The sequence below is a fragment of the Mastomys coucha genome, unplaced genomic scaffold, assembly GCF_008632895.1.
Source record: "Mastomys coucha isolate ucsf_1 unplaced genomic scaffold, UCSF_Mcou_1 pScaffold11, whole genome shotgun sequence".
Lineage (NCBI taxonomy): Eukaryota > Metazoa > Chordata > Mammalia > Rodentia > Muridae > Mastomys > Mastomys coucha.
In genome coordinates, this window is record NW_022196893.1 from 7,363,548 (window position 1) to 7,389,829 (window position 26,282).

The 26,282-nt window shown below is 51.5% G+C and overlaps 3 protein-coding genes across 5 annotated transcripts in view; 1 reads left to right on the plus strand and 2 right to left on the minus strand.

Moving 5' to 3' along the window:
• Adck5 (aarF domain containing kinase 5) overlaps positions 1–8,889 on the plus strand; it is a 14,852-nt gene extending 5,963 nt beyond the window's left edge. Inside the window, exons 2-15 of one of the 2 annotated variants that reach the window (XM_031347607.1) lie at positions 1,630–1,733; positions 2,762–2,911; positions 6,321–6,396; positions 6,518–6,718; positions 6,807–6,947; positions 7,026–7,139; positions 7,234–7,365; positions 7,444–7,527; positions 7,609–7,690; positions 7,754–7,832; positions 7,931–8,022; positions 8,098–8,350; positions 8,422–8,538; positions 8,619–8,889. In XM_031347607.1, coding sequence (XP_031203467.1) covers positions 1,630–1,733; positions 2,762–2,911; positions 6,321–6,396; positions 6,518–6,718; positions 6,807–6,947; positions 7,026–7,139; positions 7,234–7,365; positions 7,444–7,527; positions 7,609–7,690; positions 7,754–7,832; positions 7,931–8,022; positions 8,098–8,350; positions 8,422–8,538; positions 8,619–8,730 — 1,737 coding nt within the window. In that variant the 3' untranslated portion in view covers positions 8,731–8,889. The remainder of the gene's footprint in view (positions 1–1,629; positions 1,734–2,761; positions 2,912–6,320; positions 6,397–6,517; positions 6,719–6,806; positions 6,948–7,025; positions 7,140–7,233; positions 7,366–7,443; positions 7,528–7,608; positions 7,691–7,753; positions 7,833–7,930; positions 8,023–8,097; positions 8,351–8,421; positions 8,539–8,618) is intronic. The other variant, XM_031347614.1, reaches the window with a different exon arrangement.
• Positions 8,750–21,259, minus strand: Cpsf1 (cleavage and polyadenylation specific factor 1). Of its 2 annotated transcripts, none has more exons than XM_031347594.1 (37): positions 21,007–21,259; positions 16,877–16,904; positions 16,665–16,798; positions 16,456–16,536; positions 16,188–16,339; positions 15,958–16,104; positions 15,678–15,817; positions 15,446–15,556; positions 15,259–15,352; positions 15,053–15,140; positions 14,859–14,981; positions 14,723–14,774; positions 14,553–14,647; positions 14,412–14,486; positions 14,255–14,335; positions 14,078–14,167; positions 13,820–13,930; positions 13,606–13,747; positions 13,348–13,526; positions 13,126–13,262; positions 12,801–12,975; positions 12,516–12,722; positions 12,326–12,415; positions 12,097–12,240; positions 11,865–12,017; positions 11,035–11,151; positions 10,869–10,959; positions 10,700–10,784; positions 10,485–10,626; positions 10,254–10,406; positions 9,996–10,172; positions 9,855–9,921; positions 9,729–9,776; positions 9,494–9,649; positions 9,298–9,427; positions 9,087–9,225; positions 8,750–8,984 (listed from the first exon to the last, which is right to left on the minus strand). In XM_031347594.1, exons 1-37 carry the CDS (start codon positions 21,148–21,150, stop codon positions 8,910–8,912), a joined length of 4,353 nt encoding a protein of 1,450 aa, XP_031203454.1. In that variant the 5' UTR covers positions 21,151–21,259; the 3' UTR covers positions 8,750–8,909. The 2 variants fall into 2 exon arrangements, with proteins under 2 accessions (XP_031203454.1, XP_031203443.1); XM_031347583.1 differs by having other exon boundaries at positions 8,885–9,009.
• A 3,944-nt stretch (positions 21,260–25,203) lies between these two features.
• Positions 25,204–26,282, minus strand: part of Slc39a4 (solute carrier family 39 member 4) — a 4,202-nt gene continuing 3,123 nt past the window's right edge. Inside the window, exons 9-11 of the mRNA XM_031357935.1 lie at positions 26,013–26,188; positions 25,579–25,766; positions 25,204–25,484 (exon numbers count right to left, since the gene is read on the minus strand). Of these exons, the coding sequence (XP_031213795.1) occupies positions 25,356–25,484; positions 25,579–25,766; positions 26,013–26,188 (493 nt within the window). The 3' untranslated portion in view covers positions 25,204–25,355. The remainder of the gene's footprint in view (positions 25,485–25,578; positions 25,767–26,012; positions 26,189–26,282) is intronic.

Genomic DNA, 26,282 nt, shown 5'->3' on the forward strand with positions numbered 1-26,282 from the left:
TCACAGGTGGTTGTGAGCCACCATGTGGTTGCTGGGAATTGAACTCAGGACCTCTGGAAGAGCAGTCACTACTCATAACCACTAAGCCATCTCTCCAGCCCTGGCCTAGATATTTTAATACTTAATTTTTAAAAAATACCTTTTTGAGACAAAGTCTCACACTATGTAATTCTTGCTGGCCTGAAAATCATTACATAGACCAGGCTGGCTTTTAACTCACAGAGATTCACTACCTCTGTCTCTGGAATGCTGGGTTAAAGGTGTGTGTGATGTTGAAACTTGTCTTCCTGTGAACACCTCCTGAGTACTGGGGTTACACAGTGGCCTTAGCTAAAACAGCCTCTCCACACTTCCATATGCACCTTCCCATGCAAGGATTTATGCTTCGTGTCCCTATGGTGGAGTTTTGTGCTTGAAAGATACCAATGGGCTGGAGAGATGGTTGGTTAAGAATGCTTCCTGCTGTTGGGCGGTGGCGGCGCACGCCTTTAATCCCAGCACTTGGGAGGCACAGGCAGGCGGACTTCTGAGTTTGAGGCCAGCCTGGTTTACAGAGTGAGTTCCAGGACAGCCAGGACTACACAGAGAAACCCTTTCTTGAAAAAACCAAAAAAAAAAAAAAAAAAAAAGAATGCTTCCTGCTTCAGTTCACTCACACTGGGTCACTGCGTGCCTTACAACCATCCAAGTCCAGATAGTCAGTACCCTCTTCTGCCTTCCTCACAAGGCACAGATCCCCACAGATGGACGCACATACACAAGTAAAAATATCACAGATCGCCGGGCAGGGGTAGCACAGGGGTGGCCTTTAATCCTAGCACTGGGGAGGCAGAGGCAGGTGGATTTCTGAGTTCAAGGCCAGCCTGGTCTACAGAGTGAGTTCCAGGACAGCCAGGGCTATACAGAGAAACCCTGTCTCAAAAAACCAAAAAAGAAAAAAAAGAAAGAGAAAGAAAGAAAGAAAGATGCTCCTCTGACCTGAGGTGGTAGTAGAGCTAATCTATGGATATAAACATAATTATTTAGCAGACAGTTAATTTGATGGGCAAATCATGTTCACTTAGCAAAACAGCAGCTGCCACTTCCGAGTTGGACCTGTGGTTCCCCCGCTTCGGCCCAGATTTCCAGTGGCAGCCTTCCTTGACCCTTTTGCTATCAGAACAGGGTCCAACACAAAAGCCACTCTTTAAGACCACCATCTTAGAATTGGTGAGTGGGCATTTGCTGACACTTCTCCCATGGTGTGGCCTACTTCCTGTGGTGACTGGTTAGTGGTGTCAGCACCAAGAAATAGTAAATGCCAGGTTAAGAGTGCCACCACATACTCGATGTTGGCCCTTCACCTCAGACAAGCCAGGTCAGGGTACACTTTGTTCCCTCAGAGATGAGACATTTTTCAGAATATCTGACCTCTCCTGCCTTCAGCTTCCTTAGCCAGTAGGCAGCCTGCGCCTGCATTGCTGAGGCTGGTATCTAGCCAGCTTCCTGCCTGGAGCCCTGGAATTACGGACAGCCCACACTGAGGGAGAGTCTGCTCCAGGCCTGTGTAGGTGCCAGGCAATGCTGGAGCACGGGCTGTGTCCCTGTGTCCCTGCCTCTGCCAAGCTTTGCTATCTTCCTTCTTCACAGATGGGACTGTGCCACTTCCACTCCACCCTGCTGCAGAGCAGGCAGAAGCCCTGGCCGTGCCCTGCTATATTCTTTAGGAGAAACTTCAAGAGCCCACTGGCAAGGTAATGAGACACCCCCCCACCCCCCGGCACCCTTCCCAGGCAGGGAGATGACCATGGGATCAAAAGGTTGGAGAGGCCCACACCAGACCTTTTCTCCTGCTGGGTTTGTAGATTCCTGTGTCTTGAACCTGAGACCACAGGGTTCCCAACCTATGACTGGTCACACTCTGTAGAGACAGGTGCTTCTAATAAGAACTTCATGATGAGCAGACTTTGGCAGATTGGGAGGACTGCAAATGGAGGTGCCCAGTCCACCAAAGAGACGGGGCTTATGTAGAGATGGAGAGTGGAAGTGTCTCACTGGGGCATTAAGCCAGGGGTGAGAGCGGCCAGAAGGGATGTAGAGCTGCATGGCTCTGTGAGCAGGGGGAGGCCTGTTCTTTTCTTTCTTCCCTCCCTCCATCTCTCCCTCTTTCCCTCCCTGGAACTCACCCTGTACACCAGGTTGGCCTCAAACTCATAGAGATTTGCCTGCCTCTGCCTCCGGAGTGCTAGGATTACTGGCATGCACCACCACCCAGTGGAAGGCCCTTTCTTTTCGTGTTCCATGGCATAGAAGGCTGTAAACGTGACCAATGCTCCAATTGATACTGTATTCAGCATATGTGGATTTTTGCCATCGAGGGCAATGTGGAACCCTATTCTGTCCCTTGTTTTGCATGTTTACTTAGTTTGCTTTGTGCTGACTACCAGGTTTCACTTTCTGTCACTCAGGATCTCTTGCAGCATCATAATGAGGATAGAGATGGTGGTCCAGTCTGTAGACTGCAGACCTCTACTGTTCTACCTGATGAGCCCTTCACACGGCTGGCCAGGGCCAGGGTCCAGGACAGCCGAAGGAGACCTGCTTCCTCCAGCATCTGTGCTGTTGTGGGGTCTAGCGAAAGGGCTGTGAATGTAATGGGGTCCTCTGATGCTCACATGGTCCCATAGACAGGAGTTGGTTCTGCAAAGGCGGGAAAGGGAAACTGAGGCCCCAGCTTCCTTGTGTAGGAGCAGCACTCCAGCCTCTTCCCATGTCTCCACAGGACCTCGAGAACCAGGCTGCTGTGGGGGAGGACACTCTCTGCCACTGTGGTGGGGACTCCCTTCCTCCTTGGAGCCCACTATTTCATGTTGGAGGCATCAGAAAGGAGAAAACTGCGACTTGCAGTCGATGGTATCGGGCGCTTTGGCAGGTAGGTGGGCCATGCCAGCCCTGGGAGAGGTTTGCTGGGATGGCCTTCCCCGAATCCCTGCCCTCCAAGGGGTGCATGTAGATAGGGCAGGGGGCAATGAGAAGAGCTCCCCAAAACCTGTACTAACTACAACTTCAACAGACTTTACCAGATCAGCCATGGCCTTAAAGGCAAGGGCTCCAGCCCTGGACATAGAGAAGCTGCCCTCACCCTGCCATCCAGGGAGACCTGGTGCTCCAGTCATAGAGTGTGGTAGCTGCCACCTCACTCCTGTCGCAGTGTGGAAGGTTTTCTGCAAAGTTCCTTCCTCTCCTTGGGTGGGAATTCCTATAGCTGATAGCCCCGCCTCATTGGTTTTTGTTAATGAGAAACACCTCATTTAACATTACTATTCTCTCACTTGGTTGACAAGAGAAGCCTTAACCTTAATGTATTTGACCTGGTAGAGGTCAGGGTCCCATGGTGCAGGGTGTCATCTTGCTCCATGTAGCTCTGAGCACTACTGCCTCCCTGAGCTGGAGCCACCTTCTCAGGAAAGGTTTAGGCAGGTCCTGAGATCCTTAGGCATATGATAAGAAACACCACCGAGATTTAATCCAGTTATTCCACAGGCACATCTGTGGTTGGATACCTCTTTCCAGCCTCGAGGCCCTGCACACCTGTCCTTCTGGTTGGTTTTCCCTGGAGCTCTGAGGCATCCCCACTGACAGGCTAAACAATGTGTCCTGTGCTCTACAGGTCCTGGCTTCTCACAGCCTGGGTCTGCTGAGAACAGAACCTAATACCCTTACTCTAATTCTGCTGCTGTGGCTGCACTGTGTAGGGCCCTTGCAGATCCCTGGCAACTGCTTGTGTGCAGCCCACTCTCACTAATGGGAGCCAGGCTTCACAGCTCACTGCTAGGGCCCAAACTGGGCCTTGGCCAGGCATTCAGAGAACATTCAAACACTGGTTTTCCTGGATCTCCAGGTTCTTTTTTTTTATTTGGAAGCCTTGCCAGGGACCAGGCCAGAAGGCCTGGGAGCATCATTAGCTGGGTACAGGGCCCCACAAAACACAGAACAGCAGTTGGGAGGAGCAAGCTGGGGAATAAATAACTCAGGGCAGCTCACCATGAACAAAGGCTGGAAGCACACTGGTGTACAAGGACAGAAGGGCAGGGGGCAAAGGAACCCTGTGGACTACCTGGGGCAAAAGTTTTTTCTGTATTAGAGCCTTGAGCTCTTTCCCGTTTTTTGGTTTGGAGACAAGGTTTTACTAGGTAGCCCTGGCAGGCCTAGGACTGAAGTACATCAGGCTGGCCTCAAATTCACAGATTTTTCTGCGTCTGGTCTCCCAGATACACACTGCTACACACAGTTTCTTTTTAAGCATTTGAGACAGCATTGTTCAATTGTTTACAGACCTTGTGGTCCTCCCACTTCAGGTTCCTGAGTACTGAGGATTTGAGGTATGCCGCCAACAGGCCCCCTACTTCCTTTTCTGTTTTGAAGTTATTTCAAATATCCGGAAATGGCTGAGTGCAGTGGTACACACCTTTAATCCCAGCACTTATGAGGCAGAGCAGTCGGATCTTTTGTGGTTGATGCCAACCTGGTCTACACAGTGAGCTTCAGACCAACCAGTGCTGTATAGGAAAATCCTGTTTCAAAACAAACAAATGAAGTGTCAGAATAAGCTATCAGTGTTCTGTTATTCCACTTTTATGCCTTAGAGCATACTTTATGTAAACAAGGATATTCTTTTATATAACTACAGTAAACATGGATATGTTACCAGGAATAGGGGTGTATTCTTGCATTCAGGAGTCAGAGAGATTATGAATCCACATCTCCCAACCCGTTTTTTTCTTTTTTTCTTTTTTCTTTTTCTGGTTTTTGGAGACAGGGTTTCTCTGTGTAGCCCTGGTTGTCCTGGAACTCACTTTGTAGACCAGGCTGGTCTCGAACTCAGAAATCCACCTGCCTCTCCTCCCAAGTGCTGGGATTAAAAGCGTGTGTCACCATTGCCTGGCTAAGATACCTGTTTTATTCAGTGTGTTACCTGTGTTGTTCTGTGGCCAAGACTGTTCTGTTCTGGGTTGTCATTCTTGTCTGTTCCAAGCTTTATCACCTATGTCTGCACCTAGATTTCACCATTTGCCTTCCCATGACCTTAACTCTACTCCCTTTTTAGGGCATTTTTCACCCTTCCTGGCATTAGCAGTGTAGGGCATTGTACTCCAGGCTCACACTGGCTGTTCTCTGCCCAGCTTCGGAGTCAGCCTTTCTCCTAGGAGCTGGTCCTTTGCAATGGAGTCAAGACCTGGGGCTGTGTTGTTAAGTGCACACGTCTCACACTGACCTGCTGTCATCCAGCCCTGGAGAGCAGAGATGGGCTGTACATCAAGTAGATGCTCCCTCTCTTAGTCACCATCTTATTTCATGCCATGTGTTTCTGGCATGCCCAGCCCTCAGTTGCTGTGGTCTGCACTGCCTAGAGAAGGATATTCCAAGTGAGCACAGTCAGTGGCAAGTCTGCAGCCCAGGCTCCTGCTTGCCTTCTGTGTACTGCGAGGCCAAGTGGGGAGGTCTGGTTTATGGAGTCTCCAAGTTTCTGGGTGTGGGCTGACTTCTTCCTTGCTTCCATAGCTAGGGAAGGAAGGGGAATCCCAGAGAGAGAAGGAGCCCTTTTGTGTCAGGTCAGCAACCTGCTGCCTTTTTGGTTATGGGCTCTCCTGTGGTAGAACAGTCAGAAGTGGGACCCTGCTGAGGCTACCCAGGGGGCATGGCTTTGGGTCCTCCCACCTTGTAAGACCCCTTCAGCTGGAGTCCTGCAGGTCAAGGCTGCCCATATTAGTCTACAGTATGGGATGCCAGTGGGATGCTCCTAGTCCTCACAGTAGTGGGTGATTGGCTTCTGTGGCTTTTTCCTTATTTTTTACATTCATTCATTCATTCATTGTGTATGTGTGTAAGTGCACCATGGTGTATATATGTAAAGGTCAGAGGACAAATTTGGGGAGTTGCTTCACCACATGGGTTCTGGAGTTTGAATTCTACTCAACCGGCTTGGTGGCAAATGCTTTTACCAGTTGAGTCATCTCATGAGCCCTTCCTTGGTTCCTAGAGATGGGTTTTCTTTCTCCCTTTTACCAAGTGACCTTCCTGGGACCATGCTGCAGCTACGCCCATCACCCCTCCCTTCTCTCACCATCCTCATCTCTCTCCCCACCTTCAGGATACTGTTATGAGTAGTAATAGTATTCTGAGCTCACAAGGACCCAAGTCACTAGAGGCCGAACCTCAGCCCAGTGTCACGTTGCACAGAGGGGCTGATGGGAGAGGCCAGACTTTGGTCTTAGAGCAGAGGGTCCCAGGACCAACCTGCTCGTGAACCTGTCTGGGGCTTAAGCTGCTTCTGTCTGCAGGTCTGTGCAGATTGGTCTGTTCATCTCCCTGGACTACTGGTGGTGCACAAATGTTGTCCTTCGAGGAGTGGAAGAGGTTTGTCCTCATATCCTGAGCACATGGTGGGGTGAGGGGAACACTGGAGGTGGTTAATTCTGGGAGGACCATGGAGTGCCTGGCCACCTGTCCCCAGCCTCTCCTCTATGTCTGTGGTCAGAACAGCCAGAAGTATGTGGAGATCATGTCTGCATGTCACCAGCGTGCGGCTGACGCCCTGGTGGCTGGAGCCATCCGCAACGGGGGCCTCTATGTGAAACTGGGCCAAGGGCTGTGCTCCTTCAACCACCTGCTGCCAACAGAGTACATCCAGACGCTGCGTGTGCTGGAGGACAAGGCCCTGATTCGGGGTTTCCGGGAGGTGAGCCCTGCTGATGGGAAGGAGGAAAGGGGGAAGAGGGGCCTACCTTACCAGTCCTGCAATGACCCCTAGTACACATTCTTGCCAGGTGGATGAGCTGTTCCTTGAAGACTTCCAGGCACTCCCTAATGAACTCTTTCAGGAGTTTGACTATGAGCCGATGGCTGCTGCAAGCCTGGCTCAGGTGCACCGTGCCAAGCTACACGATGGCACTGATGTAGCTGTAAAGGTATCTATTGTGCTGCACATTAGATGGATCCTGGGTCAGCAGTGACCCTGGGTTTCAGTGTACCCTGGCCTACTGCAGGTACAGTACATTGACCTACGAGACCGCTTTGATGGGGATATACACACACTGGAACTCCTGCTACGGCTCGTGGAGCTCATGCACCCCAGCTTCGGCTTCAGCTGGGTCCTGCAGGTAGATGCCACCCACAGCAGGTAGGGGAGTGGCAGCTAGTGGTAAATGCTAAACCTGGACCTGACTGATCTGTCTGCCCATATATGACCTCTAGGACCTGAAGGGGACCCTGGCCCAGGAGCTGGACTTCGAGAATGAGGGCCGGAATTCTGAGCGCTGTGCTCAGGAGCTGAAGCACTTCCGCTATGTTGTTATCCCTCGGGTGTACTGGGACAGGTCCAGCAAGGTGGGCTGGGTAGAGCTTCCCCTGAGGGTAGGGCAGCACATCCTGGCCGAGCTCACTCAGCCTCTCACTCTCTCCCAGCGGGTGCTGACAGCTGACTTCTGTGATGGCTGTAAGGTGAATGACATGGAGGGCATCAAGAGTCAGGGGCTGGCAGTGCAGGATGTGAGTACTAAACTAAATGCTGGGGCAAGACAGTGGATGCCGGGCAGTGGTTACTGATATACGTCTCCATGTTCTCCCTAGGTAGCAAAGAAGCTGATCCAGACTTTTGCTGAGCAGATCTTCCACACTGGCTTCATTCACTCCGACCCCCACCCTGGCAATGGTAGGAAAGCCCCCAGGGTGGGGTCCCAGAGGGGTGGCTTGAGCTGACATGCTGTGTTCCTAGTTCTGGTGCGGAAAGGTCCAGATGGAAAAGCAGAGCTGGTGCTCCTGGACCATGGGCTCTACCAGTTCCTGGATGAAAAGTAAGCTGGGGCTAGGCATGAGGGGAGCGGGCCTCATTTGGGCCCCTCCCTCTTCCTGCAGCTTAGAGCTTGGAGTTTATAGCAAGACTTTCCTGCAGGGACCGATCTTCTCTGTGCCAGCTGTGGCGGGCCATCATCCTGAGGGACGACGTTGCAATGAAGACACATGCAGCTGCACTTGGGGTCCACGGTAGGTGTTTGCCAGGGTGGAGCAGGCAGAGCCTGCCACTGAGCAGCATCCCAGGAACCCCTGCCTTTTCCACAGACTACATGCTTTTCTCTGAGGTGCTCATGCAGCGACCTGTGCGCCTGGGCCAACTGTGGGGTTCCCACCTGATAAGCCGGGAGGAGGCGGCCTACATGCAGGAAATGGCCCATGAGCACTTTGACAGCATAATGGCAGTGCTCAAGGCATTGCCACGGCCCATGCTGCTAGTGCTTCGGAACATCAACACGGTGCGCGCTATCAACTCAAGCCTGGGCACCCCTGTTGACCGCTACTTCCTCATGGCCAAGAGGTTGGTGAGCTAAGGGGAAGCCGGGAGGTGATTCAAGCAGGTTAGCAGGCTGATGTGTGTATCTGATGCAGTGCTGTCTGGGGTTGGAGCCGCCTGGTGGGTGCAGCGTACCAAGGCATTTACAGCAGCAGCCTCCTGCGCCACATCAAGGTCATCTGGGAGGCAGTAAAGTTTGAGGTGGCTCTGAGGTGAGCAAACATGGGGGCTGGATGGGTGGCTGGCCTGGGTCTGCTCCCATCAACTGATGACCCTTCAACCTGCCTTCCAGGCTGGAGATCCTAGCCATGCGGCTCACTGCCCTCATGCTGCGTGTTCTGGTCCGCCTGGGCTTTGCCCCCAAGGCTGAGGCTGAGGAGGTCTATCAGTACCTGGAGATGTAGTTCCCTGAGCCAGAATGACTGCAAAGCTGCCAGGGCAAACAGTTTCCATCCAGCACGGGCACACCGCACAAGCCCCAGTGTACTTCTCTACAACCGGGGCCTGCAATGGGGATACACTTATGGGGCTCTTAAACACAATGACCACACGCTCGTCTGAAAGAAATCGTTTCCTTTGTGTTTTATACAAAATGGGTAGAGGGGTGTGTACAACAGCAGGGCAGCATCCTAGAGTTAGAAGTGAGCCGTGACACGGTCTGTCTCCAGCAAGTCATCCAGGATCTGTGGATGACAGGAGGTAAGGGTGTAGACGGGAAGGGCAGTGCGGCCGACGGGCTGGGGCAAGAGTGATTACTCACAATGTCAGGCGTGGTGCCTATCTTCTTGGCCAGCTCACTGCGCTCCATGGTGCTGAGGTATAGGTAACGGTTCAGCAGTTCCCCATCAAGGACGTTGCGCACAGCATTCTGCAGGATGCGCCGGTCTACATGCAACATTCTGGGGTGGTAGACATAACAGGTCAGAGCATGTGTGGAGTATAGGGAGAGACCAGGGAAGGGGCCCACTCACCGGAAGGCTCGGGGGTTGAGGCCAGCGTGGTGGGGTAGCATGGTCGTGAGTGCATTCTGCAGCATCAACAGTCGTCGGTATGTCTTCTCTTGCATGGGCAGCAGGAGCCCAATGCCACCGTCGAGGGTTGCTGCGGAGAGACTGTGTGAGTCGGGCTGACCCTCCCATTCCTAGACAGCCCTGCCCCAGCACTCACCAAACCATGTGATATGCTTGTTTTCCCACACGACTGACTTCTTGCTGGGCCCCTCAGCAGCACCTCGGCATGGGGTCCTCCAGAATGTATTCACATGGGCACCCACATGGAAATCTGCTCTGCGGAGTAGGCGCATGCCCCCAAAACTCTCTTTGGCTGGACACAGGAACTCAGGTTATAAGCAACCCACTGCTTGGTACCCAGCCCAGGAAGAGGTCAGAGAGGAACCACTCACCTTCTGGCAGATACATATACACCATGAGATTGCGGTCTCGGTCAGACACTGATGATTAGAGACCCAGAGTTAGCCTCAGCTACCCACACACCACTAGTGTAACCTCCTAAGGACCCACATACTCACCCAAGAAGCCCAGCTGGGCATTGTCCACCATGAAGTCCACACTGTATACCTCCAAAGGCTTGGCATCCTGGGCAAAGGAAAGGACAATGTCAGGGCAGGTCTTGGGCTGCCGCCCACCAGCACACCTGGCCCTGTGAGTACCCGGGACACTAGGCTTAGGGTCTTGCTCTCCTCCTGGTAACGCAGCAGTGAGATGCTCTTCATGACATCTGCTGCCAGGATGAAGTTCTTGACACTGATCATCTGGTGGATGTACAGCTGAGTGTCAATGAAGGCCATGCCGGTCAGCTCGCTAGCCCGCAGGCTCCACAGGAAGATCTGAAGGGCAGGAGATGGTGAAAAGAGCAGCTGCTACAGGCAGAACAGCCGCTACAGTAGGGGAAGGGAGAAATAACACACTTTTTGGCCGATGGCCGACACCAGGTGGCCATTGCAGTGGCACAGCGCTGTCACAGGCCCTTTCTGCTCCTTCTCATACAGGACCTTGAACTTGTTCTTGGTCAGGGGCTGTCCAGGTTCAGGCACCACCTCAATCACATCCATGATCAGGATCTGGAAGGGCAAGAAAATGTATGGAGATGGCAGATGATCTACTCGGGGTTACCTGCCTCCCCACCCAAAGGCCCTTACCCGCCCACGGCACGTGACCTCCTCCCCCTGCATGAGGCAGGTCCCAGCAGCCACATAGCCCTTTAGGCCTGACACGGTCTCCTCACTGCGCAGTGACACTGTCTTCATGCACGTGACATGCTCCCATTCCTCTAGCTCGATCCTGCACAAAGCCAGGCTGTGTCAGCACTTCCCGCCTCCGAGCAAAGAGCAGCCCCTGCTAGATCCATCCTTACCTGGCATTGGGAATGGCCTCCCAGCTGACTGGGGAGATGAGCTGGATAGAGAAGGCTTCTTGCTGGGGGTGGATGTATCTGTCATCTGTAGGGACAAGGACATGAGTCACCTTGTTAGACAAAGTATACAGCCAAGCTCTGCCCCACTGTACCCTCAATTGTCACATACCTCTCTCAATAGCCTCGAATTCTTTTTCCTCACCCGTCATGCGTGGGATTCTGGTGCAAGGTGTGTTGGTGCTGGTGGCCACAGCATATACCTGTGGTGTTAGAGGGTGTCACATTCCAGAGGCCAGGCTCAGAAGGTGCCTGGGGAATGTAGGATAAGGACAGACCTTGGATTCTACATGGTAGGCCACATAGTGGGCTGTGCATCGGAGTGGAATCTTCCTGACAGGCCATGGGGCATCATAGGACAGGTATGCAGGCAGGACACTGATCCTCAGCTCTCCCTAGGGGTGCAGTGGACAGCAGAATCAGTTGAGCCTGGGGTTGACAAGGGCAGGGTCAACGAACCTAGGCCTCCCAAAAATGTTCTCTAGCTCTATGGCAATGGGACATGAAGTCTGCCATATTGGACAGTTGCCTGGAGAGGGTAAAGCTTTAGTAGCCTGACCAGACTCACTTCATGTTGGGGTACAACAGCACAGGGCATAGGAAGGCCAGAGACAGAGGACACTTGGAGGCAGTCAGCAAGAGGACTCCAGGAACTGAACACAATAGTAAGTCTAACGATAAATAGGTAAAGAGCCAATGTCAGTAACCCAGGCCACTCTTTACCAACAGTTCTGTGTCATTAGCCCCTGGAAAGCACCTGCCCCCTCAGGCAGTAGATGGCACAGATGGTTAAAGACTCAGAGGCATGTGCCTGCCACAAGCCATACAGAAGCTTAGAGACAGAACAAAGGCAAAGCCAACTCAGCCTGACTCTGGAACAAAGTATGAGGCTACACCAGAGCAATGAATTCAGGGTGTACCCCAAGTGACAGTGACCCCACCAGTCAGCCCTCCACACCCCAAGTGTCTCATTCTCAATCTTCCCAGGATAAACCCAGAGTTGGATTCCTTGGCTCCATCAGTCTCCACTATCTTGGAGCTGCTTCCACAGCTGCTCTGGCCTATGGCAATATCTGACACTGGAGAGAACGAGACAAAGCCTCCCTACCTGTCTGTTGAAGTACAGAAAACCACGGGGGCAGTTCACATTGTGGAATGGAGCAAAGGAGTCAATGGGGCCATCAATGCCCATGGGGTGCAGACGTAGAGCTCCGCGGCCAGTAACCAGGAGCCAGTGAGGTGAGGGTCCACAGATGAAAACCTGGAGACAGGCACTTTTGAGTGCACTTTGAATGAGGTCCCAACCTCAAATCCAGGCCCTTACCAAGTCACCTGCGTACCCCTGAATAGCCATAAATATCCTCAAAGTAGCGGAAACGTGCCACACGGCCCCGGACTCCAGATCCCTCCTCAGTGCTGCAACCTTCAGCCTTCTTCTTAGATGGCTTTGGCTTCTTTTCACGGAAGTTGATATTGTGGGGGACCTGTTGAAGGTGACAGTGTCAGGTCTTCCATATGCTGCTGGCTAGCCTTCTACCCCATGTCTAAGTAGGATCTAGCCACTGGCACCTTCTTGAAACGGACTTTAAGATTTCCCTGGCCAAGCTGAGAGTCATGGGGAAAGGCTTCATAGATAAGCAACTCCTGGTCCACATGTACCTGGGGGGATCCAAGCAGGATTGGTTAAGGTGGATATATGTGGGGGGGTGGGAGGGGCGAGGCAAGGCCCCTGGGAGGCAAGAGGCAGGAAGGTTCTTACCAGCAAGTAGGGCCTGCTCTGCCTGCTTCCCAGAGCAACCAACAACACCTCCTTGACCAAAGGCAGCTCCCCTTGGCGTGTGGCTTCTTCCTTTCGGGCTTCACCTTGTGTCGTGGGCTGTCCAAATGAACTGTCCACCAGGACTCGCTGTCCCACAGGGAAGTTCTTAACTAGGAATACCAGCCGCCAGTCTGGGAGCTGGTAGATCTGCAGAGAGGCAATGGTTAGGAGTGGGAGGAAAGGCTGCTGTGTGGCAGTACTGCTGGAAGTGTGTTATGCACCTACCTCCATGGTGCCATTCTCTCGCACCAGCAGGCACCAGTGAGTGGGGTCCGCCCTGAACGGTGCAGGGTCACGATCAGCTGGTGGCTGGTTGCTCCTACGGGCCTCCTCTTTGCTGGGGCTGAAGAGGGAACTGGAGTCCCCATAGAGCATCTCTTCCTCATCGTCCACTGTGGGGCTGAGACCCAACCAATAAGATACATCAGAGCCCGCCATAGGGACCCTGGCCTCTCACACACCATCCAGTGTGGGGCTGAGATCCAACAGATAAGACACATCATAACCCACTATAGGGACCCTGGCCTCTCACACACCAGTCCCTACCTACCTCGTTTCTGAGCCCAGGCCTTCAGCCTCTGAGCCACTTCGGCCACCCAGTTCATCACGGGCCCCACCCAGGCGGCTCTCAGTGGTGAACATGCCACTGACATCTCGGTACAGGCAGAGAGCAATCACCTTAGACTGCTGTAGGAAGGGAGATGGATCGGATTCAGATGAGGGCAGGGGGCAGGCGATGGGAAGACAGGGGCATCAAGAGTAGGGGACCTACATGATGCAGTGGAGGCTTGTGTAGTGCCAGCCGGTGGTGGCGGCCACCATAGGAATCACTCTTGAGTAGGAACATAGTAACATGTCCCTCAGCACTCATGATGACCACATAGGGATCAGCCACAGCACACTGCACGATGGGGGCGCCCAGGTCCACAGGGATGAAGTGCAATTGATTCACTGTGGACAAGGTGGTTAGGTCAGGTGGAGGCACATACTACCCGCCTTAAGACACACTCACACACTCCTGCCTACCTACCGCCTTCCAACAGGCGAATGCCCAGCGGTGACACTTGGACAATATAACGGTTGTCCCCAATGTTTCCAGCAAAGACAGTAGGACCCTGTGTGGCAAAGCCACTGGTGTCCAGCTCCATGATCTCCTGGCCAGTCTGTAGGATCTGTGGTGACAGAGGTGAGTGGTGTCCTTCCCCACGGGACCCTGTTCCCAGTCCCAGGTTCTACTTTTTTACCATGGTTGAGTCTTCCCGGCTAAGGATAAGGAAGCCATGTCTTCGCCCATCCTCCTCTGCTTTAGGGGCACTAGGTTCCTGCTCTGTGCTCTCTGCTTTCGGTGTTTCTTCCTGATAGGGTGAAGAGGATCAGGCCAGGGGCCACAGTCTGGCAAGGGCAGTGTGTGACTGTGACCACCTGGACCCCAGTGTCTCCAGGTGCTAAATGTACAATTCTTTGCCCCTTCTGGGTCTCCTCCTCAGCCCAGCCTCATCTACCTCCTCTTTCCGCACAGGAGCGATGACTGTCCACATATCATAGCAGCCAGGAAGTTCAAAGGTTGTCACCACCTGAGGCCGGATACTCTTCTGGAAATGAGAGGGGGTGGGAGTGAGGCTCAGCCCAGTCAGTCCTACCAGGAACCTCAGGAACCTGCCACCCCTGCCTGCACACACCTGCAGCACGGACAGGGCCCCGTTCTTCCCGTAGCCGGAACAAACCACAATCTCCAGGTCTGGCTCAGGGCTGTTCTGAAACTACAGAGTGGGGTGAGGACACAGCTTCCCAGCCACCCTTTGGGCTCCACACCTACAGTCCCAGCCCCTTGGGTACCTCTTCAGAGAGGAAGGCAGGCTCGCCCACAGCAGCGTTGGCACAGGGTCCAATGTTGAGCATGCTGTCACATACCTGTGGGCACAGCAATGGTCAGGTCTGGTAAAGGCGGTGAATACCCACTGCCTTCCCCAGTCTCACCTCAAAAGAGTAAGTAGCCAGCTGTGTGCCTGACTGAGCCTCACTGCCATAGACTTCAATCTCATCCACCTCATCCTGTGGCACCGTCTTGCCTCCTGTAGCAGACAGAGTCCAACTGAGTCCAACTATGGACTCTGGCCTCCCCTGCTCATCCTAGTCCAGTCTCTCACCTGTCCAGCCCACTGTAGGGTCCACTCGCTTCTTCTTTGAGGGAGGCTCTTCCTGTGAGGCAGGAGAAATGAGTAAGCAGTCAGTCCTGAGGGTCATGGCAGGACAGGCCCAGGCTCCCACAGTGTGGGCACTAACCTTGTCGGCAGCCTCGCGCACAGAGCTGGCTGGGGGTTCCTGTAGCTTCTCCGTGTACTTGAGGAGGAGGGAATTGCCCAGGCGAGAGCCTAGGAACAGGTATCCAGGCTCCATTGTGACCATCTGAGAGAGAGGTATGAATAAGGGGACAACCAGACCTGGACCCAGGACACACCCAACCCTACCCTACTCACACTGGTGGTAAGGACACTAGCAGCTGCCTTGTCAAAGTGAAACGCTCGGACACTTCGCATGCCATCAGTGATGAGGGTCAGCACATAACTGTGGGTGGGAGTAAGGGCACCGAGTGGGTAAGGGCGCCCACAGCACCCACAGAAGTACTGAGAAGGCAGAGAATATGCGTATCCCACAGGTCAGGGCTCATGGGCCATGGACTCACATCTCACCACCCTTGAGGGAGATGACCATCTTGTCATAAGAGATGAAGGCCGCCTGTGCACAGTCTAGGGTGATCCGTACACCCTCTTGGGTACCTATGGGGAACATGATCATGCAAACTGAATGCCTGGCCTTCACCATAGCCTGCCCTGCCCCAGGCACATCCCACTTTGACCAAAGTGACTTACGCAATGGGAAAGCAGTGGTGCCCGTAGTGAGACTATTGAGAGCCACACCATATGGGGGAACACTCTGGTTCAGGTACAGCAGTGAGTTGACAGCAAAGATCACTACCCCACCTGGAGGAAGACACCACGGTAAGCAGCTCATTGCTGCTCCCTATGCCCACTGCATTCAACACAGCCATACCCTCATTGCTGCCCCCTACCCCCACTGCATTCAACACAGCCATACCCTCACCTATGGGCTTGGGTACAGCCAGGGCCTGGGTACAGTCAAAAGGCAAGCTGGTGAGGGACCAGATGACTGGATGGACTTTCTGTGTGATGTTCAGCGAGATAGCCACAATGGAGCACGTGTCCTGCCTCACAGCCACCCGCCTAGAGCAGCAGGTAGGTCACCTAGAGGCAGTCACATTGCTCCCAAGGCCAGTGACACAGTCATCTCTAGCCCCACCACCCAAATACCCCACCAAGGCAAGACACCTGGGAGCCCACAGCAGAGGGCCCCACAGCTTTACCCTGGCCAGGTCTGGTTGGGCTCAAACAGAATAAGCAGGGTGGGCTCATAGTAGCCATGTAGGAACTGCAGGTCAATGATGTTGAGCAGCTTCTCATCCAGAGCCCGCACATCGATGATGTAGCTGGGAAGGAAGCTGGACCTCTGCCTACAGATCAAAGATGTCAATAGGGCAAACACCTCAGGGCTCTTGGGTCCTCAAAACCACAGCCAGCCCAGCTTAGTACTCACCCTTCACCCATGAGCCCCTCATGTTCCTCAGCCAGGCTCTCTCTGCGGAAAGGCAGAACTACCAGCCTTGTGCCATAGATTAGCATTGCCGCACAGCGCCCGTCAGGGTCCACCCGCACACGAGGCGTATGCACATTCTGCACAAATCCATCCTAGTGGCAGAGGGGACATCAGTTGGGCTACAGAGGACCAGAGGGAAGCACTACACCACTAGAAGGAAAGTGGAAGAGGAACTTGCTAGGCTTAGCCTGGGGCACTGCTGGCTTACCCGAAGTTCTGGCTCCTCAAAGTAGTGTAGAGACAGGGTCTTCAGGTCATGAGTGCCTGGGTCATACTCCACCACAGACAGCTGGAGGTAGGAGGTCAGAAGCATGGCCCGTTCAATACAGCCTTGATCACACTGACAGATCCCAGCCCAGCACTGCTCTGTGTAACACCACTGTGCCCAGCACCTCCTGCCAGGCTCACACTGCTTACCTTAGCATCTTTGAAACTCAGAAGCAAGGCATCACGCTTGGCGCCTGCAAGCTGCACACTGGCCATGGACATGACATTGCCAAAAAAAGAGAAGGAGGCTACCAGCTCTAGTTTCTCTCGATGGGCCTTCCCCTCTAGAGTAGGGATTAGCAAGTCAAGGCTGGGTCCTGTCCCCAGGCCACCCATCCCCAACCCATCATGTGCATACTTACCTGTGCTCCCATCATTCTTGGTCAGAGCCTGGAATGGAAAAGAAAGCAGTAAGAAGCCACACAGCAGATAGCCCTGTCTCATCCATGGACACTGCCATCTGAAGGACGGAAAGTCCACTCAGGGCTGGCCACTGCCGTCAGTGATCCTGGGCAAACTCACATTCACATATCCACAGGGCGCATCACTGGGAAGCCGCAGCTTTCCCAGAAGCCTACCCCTATGCGACACACAGTCATTCTCTATACTCTCTCAACTTGCTTAGCTGTGTACCATAGGCTTATACCTGAGATCAAGTGGCTCAAGGTCCATCATATATAACACAAGACATATGAGAGCCAAGTGGTAAAAGGCATGGTACCACATACCTGTGGTTCCCACTACTCAGGAGGTCAAGACAGGAGGATTCTAAGTTCCTGTCCAGGCTAAGTTACATGGCAAGACTACCCCCAAAAACAGTAACAACAATAAGACAGAACAATAAGCATAGGACTGTGCCCCCATAACACATGGCTGCGTTTTCTACTAGATTCACAGGAAAAGACACAAGCCACAGAAAAGGACTCATTTCCCTTTAAATGTACCGGGGTTGCTCTGAAGGATGGGGAGCAAGGCCACTGTGTCCTCCTGGCCGCCCTATTATGGTGCCTGGCAGCTTCAGCCTTGGTCTCCTAGAAACCTAAGTTCTAGAAAGGTGCCTGACTAATCTAAAGCCATCGAGCTGCCAGGACAGTCACACAGAGCACAGACCAGCCTGCTCCTTTCGTACTCTCCAGAACTGTGTGTCTTGGTGGACCATGCTATCTATGCCAATCTACCCCAGGGAGACTGTCATGAATTTGTGACTGGATAGAGACCTCTGTTACTTCCATTCACTGTCACCTTATACTTCAGTCTGTGGGAAAGGAGCAGCCATACTGTTCTGCTAGGATCAGAAAGCAGAAACTGCATCCTTTGTTTCAAGGATCTGTCTTTAGAATATTCCACAAACATCAAAAAATGCAACCACTCCCATTAATTCCCAGTGCACAGTATGCTGCTTTCTCCCTTACCTTTAAAATCCTCCCTATTGCTAAGCTGAGCACACAGGAGATAGAGACAAGAAAATCTCTGTGAGTTTGAGGCCAGCCTGGTCTACAAAGTGAGTTCCTGAACAGCCAGGCTACACAGAGACACCTTGTCTTGAAAAAACAACCAAAAGCATCAAAAACCCAAAAACCTGACAGGCAGTGGTGGCCCACGGAAAACAAAAGCAAAAGCCTTGCTGTCCACCTGAGTTCCATTTCTAGCACTCACATTTGGCGGCTCACAACCACCTCTACTCCGGCTCCAGGGAGATGCCATGTCTCTGCCCTCTGTGGGTACTTGCACTTGTGTACACCCACTCACAAACACACATACTGATAATTAAAAATAAAAACAAGGGATTGGAGGGGGCTGGAGAGATGGCTCAGAAGTTAAGAGCACTGGCTGCTCTTCTAGAGGACCCAGGTTCAATTCCTAGCACTTACATGCTGCTTAAAAACTCCAGTCCAGCCGGGTGGTGGTGGCGCACGCCTTTAATCCCAGCACTTAGGAGGCAGAGGCAGGAGGATTTCTGAGTTCAAGGCCAGCCTGGTCTACAGAGTGAGTTCCAGGCAGCCAGCAGGACTACACAGAGAAACCCTGTCTCGAAAAACCAAAAACAAACCTCCAGTCCAGGGGATCCAACAACACCCTCAGACAGACAAACATGCAGGCAAAAATGGTCACTTAGAAAGAAAAACAGTGGGCTGGAGAGATGACTCAATGGTTAAGAGTGCTGACTGCTCTTCCAGATGTCAAATCCTAGCAACCACATGGTAGTTCACAATCATCTGTAATGAGATCTGATGCCTTCTTCTGGCTGGTGTGTCTGAAGAGAGCTATAGTGTACTTTTATTTATTTATTTATTTATTATATGTAAGTACACTGTATATCTGACATAGGGCGTCAGATCTCATTACGGGTGGTTGTGAGCCACCATGTGGCTGCTGGGATCTGAACTCAGGACCTTTGGAAGAGCAGTCGTGCTCTTAACCATCTCTTCAGCCCAATAAATCAATCTTAAAAAAGGAAAACAAAGAACAAGACTGGAATGATGGCTCAGAGATTAAATAATAAAGAGCACTCATCTAGGATAGAGATTCGGTTCCCAGCACCCATGTGGCAGCTTACAACCATCTGTAAACATGACCATGAGTGCTTCAGATACCCATAGACACAAAAAAATAAAATAATTTAACAAGTAGAAATTAAAACAAAGCTGTAAAGCCCTTGCTCTCTACCCACCACGGCTCCACTTCTTTGCTGCTCTTGGGACAGGCCTTCTTCCAGCCAGCTATATGATTCTCCGCTACCAATTCTCCACAGGACTCAACCATCCTCAGTGCCCCTGCCCCTGTACCACTTTGTCACAGTCATGTAAGGCTCGGAGGACAGAGCCACAGGGCCCACTTCCACCATGTTATCCTCCCAGTCACGTTTCTTCCAACTCTTGGGTGGGTGACTGCTTCTGGTCACCTCACCTCCATACCCCTGCAACAGCCATCTCCACCTCAGGGAATAGCAACACCACCCCTGTAATTGCTAAGACCAAGTCCAGACGGGTTAACCCACAACAGTGACAGATCCTTGGAATTTCCTTGCGTTCCTTTCAAACTCCACCTCTATCAATCCTGAATCGTCATAGCTGCACTGGTCCAGGTCAACATCTAGCCAAACAGCTACAGCCGCTTCCTGACCAGCCTCCTTGGACTTCTCTCAAACATAAGCTGGGTAAGATTTTTTCTTTGCCAAATCTCCCTGCTTGGAGAGTGTATCCTGGAGCCTGTTACGTCTTACCTGTTCTTTCTCTCCCTTCCTCCTTCCCTTAGCCTCTATCACAAAAACATAACTTTACTTGCAACCACCTTGCCTAACTCCCACATACTTCCCCACACTTCTTTGTCTATTTAAAGCACATCTTCTATGAAGGTGAGATTTCCCTGTCCAGTTCTGCTGCCCCAGTGAAACTGCATCTCAGGGGAAATGCTCAGCCATCAAAAGTACTTGTTGCTCTTACAGAGGACGATGGCACAACCATTCATAATGCTGACCTCCAGGGACACCAAGAATGCATGTGGTGTACATACATATATACAAGCAAACACAAATGAATAAGTCTAATTTTAATTTTTTTGGAGAAAAAAAAAAGAAGCTGTGAAGCTGCCAGCCGGGCAGTGGTGGCACATGCCTTTAATCCCAGCACTTGGGAGGCAGAGACAGGAGGATTTCTGAGTTCCAGACCAGCCTGGTCTACAGAGTGAGTTCCAGGAGAGTCAGGGATATACAGAGAAACCCTGTCTCAAAAACTCCCCACTCCACCCCATTCCACCACCACCCCCCAAAAAGAAGCTGCCTTTTTTGGCTTTTTAGCTTTGTTTGTTTTTAAGAGACAAGAGTTTCACTATGTAGCCCTAGGTGGCTTGGAAACAGTTTAAACTGGAACACCCAGAAATCTGTCTGCTGCTGCCTGGGATTAAAGGAGCGCACTACCAGGAGCCACGGAAATTGCCTTTGGCAAAAAAAGCTTTCTGAACCGCTTTCTGTCTCTCTAACCCAAAACACCCCTGTATCTATGTATTGATGAATTCATTCCACATTACAACATCTGCTGACAAGAGTCTGTCCCCGAAGCCTTGCTCCTTTAGAAAGAAACGTTCTTCCACAACAAATTTGCTCAGTCTCAGAAAAAGCTCTGGTTGGTTTGTGTAGAAACACCCAGCCTCCTTCAGGGGTCTTACTCCTAGAGACACTGTGGCAGTCTGTGTACGGCAGTGTTGATTTAATGAGGGGTCATCTCCCTCAAGGAGTCTTGGTTCCTGCCTTGTCCTTGCTGCTAAGCACATGGAAGGTGTGCAACAATCTCCTGAAAATACCAAAGACCAAATACAAACAGTAGACCGTAGGGAGGGGTGTCCGGGCAGGGTAAGATGAAGCCGTTCATCGTGGTAGTGATGAACCGGCTCTGGGGACCAGAGACCTCTGGCAAAGCTCAGCTCGTACACTGGGGAACCTGCCGAGGTGACTGCGGTACGGCCTCGGCATCTCCGCTCAGGAGATACGGCCTACCTCCGCGTCGCGGTTCAGGCGGTACACATAAAGCTGCGAGGTGCCGGCCACCACGAGGTTGCGCTCACTGTTGTTGAAGAAGTTGCAGTACATGGCAAACTCCAGCCCGGTGGGCGGGTGCGCCTGCTTGTACACCGCGTACATATCGCCGCCACTGTCACGCCGAAGCCGCCGACTCGGGGGACAGGGACGGCAGCGGACTCGGTCCGGCCGCGCGTGCAAACTCAGCCACCGAGTTCCGAGTTTCTGCGCCTGCGCTTCCCGCCCGGATCCTTCTTCTAGGAGGACTAGGTAGTTGAGAAGCAAGGTTCCGGGCCGCTTCGCATCTGCGCCTGCGCGTCGTGGCTGCGCTCGAACAGCGGCCCCTAGTGGTCCAGCTTGATAAGAATTGATGAGCTGGGACTAGAGAGAAGGCTCAGCAGTTAAGAGTACTGACTGCTCTTCCGAAGGTCCTGAGTTCAAATCCCAGCAGCCACATGGTGGCTCACAACCATCCATAATGAGATCTGACGCCCTCTTCTGGTGCATCTGAAGACAGCTATAGTGTACTTAGATATAATAAATAAATAAATAAATAAATACATCTTTAAACAACAACAACAAAAAAGAACTGATGAGCTTGGATGAGGCGCTGGATGTCTGCTCCCTTCTGCTCCGCCCTCTCCAAGGTTTACCTCATTAGCTAAATCACAGAAAATAAAACAAGGGTACATAGGCTTGGAAAAGGATACAGAAACATGAAAAGTTCAATACCCCGCTCAGTAGATGAGGTGATTTGATAGATCACCCTGTATCACACTAAAGATCTCTTTTTAAAAGTATTTTGTTGTTCATTTTCTTCTTCTTCTTTTTTTTTTTTTTTTTTTTTTTTTTTTTTGGTTTTTCTGGTTTTTTCGAGACAGGGTTTCTCTGTGTAGTCCTGGCTATCCTGGAATTCACCCTGTGGATTAGGCTAGCCTCGAACTCAGAAATCTGCCTGCCTCTGCCTCTCAAGTGCTGGTGCTGGGATTCAAAGGCATGCACCACCACTGCTCAGCCCATTTTCTTGTATTTTGAGGCAAGGTCTCAACTATATAGCCCTGGCTGTCCTGAAACTCTGTGTAGACCCAGCTAGCCTCGAATTCACAGAGATTCCCCTGCATCTGCCACCCAAGCGCTGGCACATATATACATAAGTTTTAAAATAAAAATCTTACAAAACAATACTCTTAAGACCTGTGACACCACACCTCACATGTGCACTCCTAGCACTCTCAAGAACTATGCCCATTTGAGGCCAGTCTGGTTACCCAGTGAGACTCTGAGTTATGAAGCAATTGATCAACATTTCTTCCGAAGACAGGTTCCTAAGACTCCAGAGGTAAACAGTATAAGATTCAAGGGTTCCCAAAACTACCAGAGGGAGCTCTTAACCCCTGGAGCTCTGGAGTGAGAGTGGTCATGCAGGCAGAAAGAGTTTTTGTTTGTTTGGTTTCAGGTTGATTGGTTGTTTTTTCCAGACATATCTCAGTTAGCCTAGGCTGTGCTGGCTACAGAGGATGACTTGGAGCTCAAAGATCTGCCTGTCTGACTCCCTAATCCTCATTTTAAAGACATGCACGACCATGCCTGACTTTGGGTGAGCTTTTTGTTTTGTTTTGTTTTAGAATTATTTATTTTCTTTCCTTCTTTCTTTCTTTCTTTCTTTTTTCTTTTCTTTTTTTTTCTTTTTCTTTTTTTTTTTTTGGTTTTTCAAGACAGGGTTTCTCTGTGTAGCCCTGGCTGTCCTGGAACTCACTCTGTAGACCAGGCTGGCCTCAAACTCAGAAATCTGCCTGCCTCTGCCTCCCAAGTGCTGGGATTAAAGGCATGCACCACCACCTATTTATTTGTTTTCTGTATACAAGTACACTGTAGCTACCCTTCAGACACACCAGAAGAGGGCATCAGATCCCATTACAGACGTTTTGTGGTAGCATGGAATTGAACTCGGAAACTCTGAAAGAAGAGTCTGCGCCCTTAACTGCTGAGCCATCTCTCCAGCCCCTGGGTGAGCTTTTTGATAATGTAAAGGCTTTTGAGTCATTCTCCTGTAAGTATATTTACCTCTTTGGCTGTAAGTAGACCCAATAAACTCATTAATAATAATAATTTATTAGTAATAAACTGATTAAATTATGTAGTAGTTTGCCAAGTTGGACTTTTGTGAAGTCATTTCTTTGTTTTGTTGTGGTGATCTATCTGGGGTAAAGAGCCATGCCCTCCCCCAGGCTTGGAATGCAGAGGCAAGCAGATCTCTGAGACTACAAAGCTCCAGTTGGCCTGGTTGAGTTCCAAGCTGATCAAAAATACATAGTGATAGCTGGGTGGTGATGGCGCATGCCTTTGATCCCAGCACTGGAAGGCAGGCTGATCTCTGAGTTTAAGGCTGCCTGCTCCAGGACAATCGGGGCTACACAGAGAACTCCTATCTAAATGCAAAGCCGGGTGGTGGTGGCGCACACCTTTAATCCCAGCACTTGGGAGGCAGAGGCAGGCAACACAGAGAAACCCTGTCTCAGAAAAAAAAAAAAAAAAAAGAGTTGGGGCAGTATCTTGGGCACAGGGAAAGGCCTGGTTGTCCTGGAACTCACTCTGTAGACCAGGCTGGCCTCGAACTCAGAAATCCGCCTGCCTCTGCCTCTCAAATGCTGGTCCTGGGATTAAAGGCATGTGCCACCATTGGCCGGCCCTGAATTTTTTATTTTTATTTTTATTTATTTTGACAAAGGCTCATGCTATGTAGCTTCAACTAGCTTGGAACTCATGTTATAAAACATGCAGGCCTGAACTCACAGAAATCCACCTGCCTCCATGGCTCAGGAGTGCTGGTATTACAGGCATGCAACCTCATGCCTGGCCTAAGAGCTAACACTGTTCAAGTTTACCTCTCCCTAGCACCTGCACTGTCCTGCATTTGCCAATCAATCATGCAGGAATATGGGTCTAAGCTCTAACCAGGAACTGAGACACTGGATTCTTTTGAATTAGGTATTATAAAAACCTATCGATACCTTTGCTGGACATGCTTGCTCCCTTGCTTAATTTGCCACAGCCACATGCCCTTCTTGCAAAAGTAAAACTGTTGATCTTGCTGAAATTTTTTGGATTGGGTGGTGACTTTCTTGAGAAGCCAGACCCGTATTATTTTCCTTTTAAAGATTTATTGGCCAGACAGTGGTGGCATACATCCCAGCACTTGGGAGGCAGAGGCAGGCAGAGGCAGGCAAATTTCTGAGTTCAAGGCCAGCCTGGTCTACAGACTGAGTTCCAGGACAGCCAGAGCTACACAGAGAAACCCTGTCTCCATAAAAAAAGAAAAAACAAAACAAAAGAAAAAAAAGATTTATTTATTTTATATATGTGAGTACACTGTCTTCACACATACCAGAGGGCATCAGATCCCAGATGGTTGTGAGCCACCATGTGGTTGCTGGGAATTGAACTCAGGACCTCTGAAAAAGCAGTAAGTAAGTGCTTTTAACTACAGAGCCATTTCTCCAGCTCCCCTGCCCCCAGATCCATTTGTTTTTTGTTCTTGTTTTTGTTCTTGTTTTGTTTTGTTTTGTTTTGTTTTTTTGAGACAGGGTTTCTCTGTGTATCCCTGGCTGTCCTGGAACTCACTCTGTAGACCAGACTGGTCTTGAACTCAGAAATCCGCCTGCCTCTGCCTCCTAAGCGCTGGTATTAAAGGCATGCGCCACCACTGCCCGGCCCCAGATCCATTTCTTATGCCTGATTAAAAACCTGCTTTTGGTCTTCTAGCCCCCAGTCCTGAGAGAATAAATTGCTGTTCTTTAGGTACCTAGTCTAGGGTAAACAATTATGTCAATCCCCAAAGGCTAATAGGAGGGGATTTGGAATAGCCAATTCTGCCAAGAGCTATGTGTAGAGTAGCTCAATATCAACAGGTTGCCCTTTGGTTTGATCATCTCCAGGCTTCTCTTCATGGCAGAAATGAGCCCTCATATGTGTAAGCCATGTTGGTAATGTTTTGCCTGGAGACAGGGAACCCATCAGATCCTGGAGAACTCTGACCATTCTCCAAGTTTAATTATAGAAAGAACAAGCTGGCTGTCCACAGGACCCCCAGGTAGTTGTCCACAGCAAACCCTGAGGAAGGAGGCAGTGGCCTGCCCCAGAGCTTTCATCAGGAGACTCTACAAAAAGCGAGTGCAGTTGGGATTGATGGAGAAGTCTTTATTGAAGTCAGAGCAGGGAAATGAGGTTTCAACTCTCTGGCTACCCGTAGTGGGTCCAACAATTAGATGGCTTAAGAAGGTAAAGCAGAGTCAACAGTCAGGGACAAGGACTGGAATGAGATCGAGCTGTCAGAAGGTGATGTTGTCTTCGTACAGTGACAGCAGCAACAGGACGGTCCAGCCGCCCAGCAGACCCACGTTGTGGAGCAGGAAAAGAAGCCAGGGCCGCTGGTCCCGCACATTCATCATGGCTGGGAGCTGAAAAAAAAAGGTGGGCACCAGTTCAGTAGCCAGTTGGGTGAAGCCCCCGGTTAGCTCCCCACCCCTACATGGGCTCTCCCGCCTTTCTAACCATGTCACATAGCGCCACATAAAGGAAGAGGCCGGTGGCTACCGCCAGAATCCATGCCTCGCCCTCCTCGCCTACTCCGACTGCTAGAGCCACGTAGAGGCCAGCGAATGCTGTGAGCGCTGAGGCCAGATTTAGCAAAAGTGCACGCTTCACAGTCAGCCCGGAGTGCAGCAGAGCAGCGAAGTCCCCTAGAACAGAACGGGTCAGTGAGAGCTCTGGCCACAGGTCAGGTACAGCCCACCACACCAGTCCCACCCACATCCCAGACAGATACACCCAAAGGCAGTCCGGCAATCCAGCTTACCTCTAGCCACGCCCCCACGACAGGCTGCTCTCTTAAAAAGGCCTTGTCCCTTCTTCTCTGGCCTTGGTCACTTCCAGAATAGATCGCTCCCACTAAGCCCCATCCTTTCAAGCCACACCCCAGAGCTCACCGAGTTCGTGAGGCAGCTCATGACAGAACACAGCCAATGAGGTGGCCAGCCCAGTCTTCCACGAGGATGAGAAGGCGGCGCCCACAGCTAGCCCGTCAGCGAAGTTGTGCACCGCGTCGCCCAGCGTGATCAGATAGGGCAACAGTCTTAGCTCTGTGGGCATCGCAAGGGTGGGTCTTGTAGGCCAGGTTCTGCACATGCTTAAGGGCAAACCCCAGATCTGCAGCCCTCCAGGAACTCCCTCAGGGCTCACCTGCTCTCAGTTGCCGG

What these genes read in the sequence shown, in the direction of transcription:
- Cpsf1 (XM_031347594.1), bottom strand. Translation starts at nt 21,150, where the DNA reads ATGTACGCGGTGTACAAGCAGGCGCACCCGCCCACCGGGCTGGAGTTT. An exon ending in GAGGGGCTCATGGGTGAAGG is followed by an intron (nt 16,105 to 16,187) that starts GTGAGTACTAAG and finishes TTTGATCTGTAG; the next exon opens with GCAGAGGTCCAGCTTCCTTC. An exon ending in CACCACTGCTTTCCCATTGC is followed by an intron (nt 15,353 to 15,445) that starts GTAAGTCACTTT and finishes TGTTCCCCATAG; the next exon opens with GTACCCAAGAGGGTGTACGG.